Source organism: Trypanosoma conorhini (assembly GCF_003719485.1).
Source record: "Trypanosoma conorhini strain 025E chromosome Unknown Tco_14.4_contig_00354, whole genome shotgun sequence".
NCBI classification, from domain to species: Eukaryota; Euglenozoa; class Kinetoplastea; order Trypanosomatida; family Trypanosomatidae; genus Trypanosoma; species Trypanosoma conorhini.
The window spans coordinates 1,274-4,543 of NW_021704439.1; the positions used below are offsets into that span (position 1 = coordinate 1,274).

General features: G+C 52.7%; 3 protein-coding genes across 3 annotated transcripts in view, besides 1 other annotated feature; all 3 read right to left on the minus strand.

Moving 5' to 3' along the window:
• The first annotated feature begins 560 nt into the window (after nt 1-560).
• Nucleotides 561-595: a sequence feature (GA-rich).
• Nucleotides 596-1,140: 545 nt separating this feature from the next.
• Tco025E_05779 (uncharacterized protein) lies at nt 1,141-1,944 on the minus strand (the record flags this gene model as incomplete). The annotated part of the gene is made up of 1 exon (XM_029372670.1): nt 1,141-1,944. One exon carries the CDS (start codon nt 1,942-1,944, stop codon nt 1,141-1,143), a length of 804 nt encoding a protein of 267 aa, XP_029227237.1.
• Tco025E_05780 (uncharacterized protein) lies at nt 1,944-3,017 on the minus strand (the record flags this gene model as incomplete). The annotated part of the gene is made up of 1 exon (XM_029372671.1): nt 1,944-3,017. The coding sequence occupies one exon, from the start codon at nt 3,015-3,017 to the stop codon at nt 1,944-1,946; it is 1,074 nt and encodes a 357-aa protein (XP_029227238.1).
• Nucleotides 3,018-3,119: 102 nt separating this feature from the next.
• Tco025E_05781 (uncharacterized protein) overlaps nt 3,120-3,270 on the minus strand; it is a gene marked incomplete at both ends in the record, with an annotated part of 426 nt that continues 275 nt past the window's right edge. Inside the window, one exon of the mRNA XM_029372672.1 lies at nt 3,120-3,270. This exon is cut by the window's right edge and continues 275 nt beyond it. Coding sequence (XP_029227239.1) covers nt 3,120-3,270 — 151 coding nt within the window.

A 3,270-nucleotide genomic window follows, 5' to 3' on the forward strand; every position in this document is an offset into this window, starting at 1 on the left:
GTAGGGAAGCGTAAAGTACCCAAACACAATACCAACGGTTGAGACTGTGGTGATATCGTTCTGGGTAAAGCCGTAGTCATCCGTCATTTTGCCGGATATTAGGGAGAAGGAGTAGATGGCACCGGACGCGATGGCGCAAAACATGCCACAAACCACGAAAGCAAAGCGCTGGGGCTCGCTGATTGACTGTGGCACCTCCAGCCGGTCGTTGAAACCGAGCACCATTTCCACGCCTGCCCTTGCTTCTTCTTTCCTCCAATTGGTGTCTCCTTCGTTTGCCTTCCTTCGAGCTGAACCCTATTCCTTTCGGCTGCAAGCCGTATCACCTTATTGCGCGCTAGAAAAAAGAACCTGGAGAAAAAGCAACACCGCCATGCGAGATAATGGGCGGCAGGGGTGCCGGCCGTGCGGGGACCCGGTGAAAGCATTGCCTCCACGTCGCGCAGTCGCATGTGTTGAAATACGGCCATTCCCAGAAGAGGAGGCAGAAAAGTGGCGGGGTGCCCTCTTGCCTCCTCCGCAGATGAATAGCCCGTGCCCTATACTAGCCCCCTTGCGCCAGAAAAAGAAGAAGATAAAGTGCAACAAGAAGAAGTGCATTAGTTGCATTGCCTTCGTGACCACACACAAACTGGGCCAGCCGCCACGAGAGAGCGCAACGCGACCCCCCGTCCCCCACAATTATTAAAGTGGTAGTGAAAAAAAGTGCGGAAAGCGTCATCCACGCGCCTCTCGTGCAGCACAAGAAGTAACACGGGGCGACAAGCCCCCAAAAAAAAAAGTAAGGAAAAAAGAGGACGCTTGCGAAGAAATTTAATTACAACCCTTTATATGCACAACAAAGATAATGTGGGGCATTCCACCAGGCCCTTGCGCCACACGCCGTTCTTCCTGCTGATTCCCACAAACACACGAACTTAAAAGCCGGGAAAACAGAAAGCGGTGAAGCTGGAACACGATTCCAGGGAGGAAAAAAAAACAGAAAAGCACGAACATCACACGAACAAGAAAAAAGAATAATACAACAAAGCACAGGACGAATTCGAATTTTTTGAAGAGCAGGAAAGAAGTTGTCAAACAAAAATATGATAAAATAGGCGCATAACAAATTAAAGGACAAAGAAATGCTTTCAGGATCCACTACACTCCCCCAGGGGCGGCCACGCCTACATCCAATTGCTCATTCCGTTCCTCCGCGTGCTCCTCACGTCTGGCACGGACGAAGCGCATGTAAACAAAATGCATCGTCACTGTGGCCGCAAAGGCACATGCGCAGAGGCAGGCAAGCACAAGGAATGGTATCCGCAGGCACTTGTCGCGTCCCAGACAATGGTACTTTCCGTCCGCAGTCCGAACAGAATTGCGCGTCATCACTTCACCAAACATAAATCGGTTGAAAACAACGACACCAACGAAGTCGAAGAAGAAGATGCTGTTGTAGTGCTTCGCAACGTCAATGCTGAAAATGGTACGGACAGTCAACACGAGGGCGGCAGCATATGCACCGTTCGCCAAACCCCCAAGAAGCATTGGAAGGATCAGTGCCTTCGCAGGCACAACAAGGAAGAAGATGCTGGCGAGGCACATTAAAAGAGAGGGGGCACAGTACGTGATAGTAACGGGCGTTCTCTTCTCGAGTGGTCGTCCTGCATTCCATGCCTCGAAGAAGCTGACACTGAGACGACCAACGGCGTTACCGACGCTCGTCAGGGCGACGTACAGGGCGGGAAGCTGTTCGCTCTCCGGGTCTTCGGAAACCGCCACGAACAGCTGACGGCTGTTGAGCAGCACAATATGCACACCACCGGACACAATAACGGCGTGGAACCAGACACACCACAGTGGAACATTGTGGAGGACGTTGTGAAAGAATCCAGTCTGGTACTGAGGGAAATTCTTGTCGTCATTGGAAAAGAGTTGCGTGTCCTCAAACGACTCATTCATTACTTCCTTATTGGGCCCCTCGAAGCCATTGTCGGCAATATCATTGCTCTGGTCCCTTCGTCCTCCTCGTTGCTGCTGTCGTTTTTTCCGTCCTTCCTGTCGTTGTCCTTTTCGTTGTTCATGGGGGCGTCATTAGGTTCCGTGCCGCTGCCCGCGGGTTTGCCGCTTCCCCTCAAAGGCTTGTCAAGCCAACTCCACGGCAGCACCGCAAGGAAGAGCGACATATACAGAACCATCATAATGATTGCGGGCGGATTCCTCTTATTGAACGGTACTTCACCCTCCACATAAACAAAGGCAACGCTCTGCGCCGTGATCACGACGAGAAGGCTCAGGACGATCACGAACAACACGAGGAAGCGGCGTCGAGAGGCCTTCTTGGTGAGGTACATGTGCTCCACGCGACGCGCCACCCCGTGCTCCTCCTCCGTGTAGTGCTTGATTCTGTGGCCGGTCATGTGGTACGGAGGGATCTGAATATAGGCAAACGCCGCCAGCCCAATGACCATAAAAAGGGCAAGAAGAAAGTACATGAACGTGGAGTGGTCACCTGAGAAGTACGTGTTGTACAGCGTCGCGATGACAGAGCCCGCCAATCCCGTCATCGTCTTGACGGAGGCCACCAGGAGACCGCGGTCAAGGGGGAACCAGCTGAGGATAGACAGGATGGGGCCCATGTCAAACATGGCGCAACCGATGTTCAGGATGGCATTGATGACGGAAAGGCTCAACACACTGTGTCCAATACTGTTTTGAAACGTCAGTGCAAACAGGGCGGAGCCCAATCCGTATGTCACCATGCCTATCACAAAGAGGGGCTTTGGTCCAATGTAATCAAAGATGAAGCCGTAGGGAAGCGTAAAGTACCCAAACACAATACCAACGGTTGAGACTGTGGTGATATCGTTCTGGGTAAAGCCGTAGTCATCCGTCATTTTGCCGGATATTAGGGAGAAGGAGTAGACGGCACCGGACGCGATGGCGCAAAACATGCCACAAACCACGAAAGCAAAGCGCTGGGGCTCGCTGATTGACTGTGGCACCTCCAGCCGGTCGTTGAAACCGAGCACCATTTCCACGCCTGCCCTTGCTTCTTCTTTCCTCCAATTGGTGTCTCCTTCGTTTGCCTTCCTTCGAGCTGAACCCTATTCCTTTCGGCTGCAAGCCGTATCACCTTATTGCGCGCTAGAAAAAAGAACCTGGAGAAAAAGCAACACCGCCATGCGAGATAATGGGCGGCAGGGGTGCCGGCCGTGCGGGGACCCGGTGAAAGCATTGCCTCCACGTCGCGCAGTCGCATGTGTTGAAATACGGCCATTCCCAGAA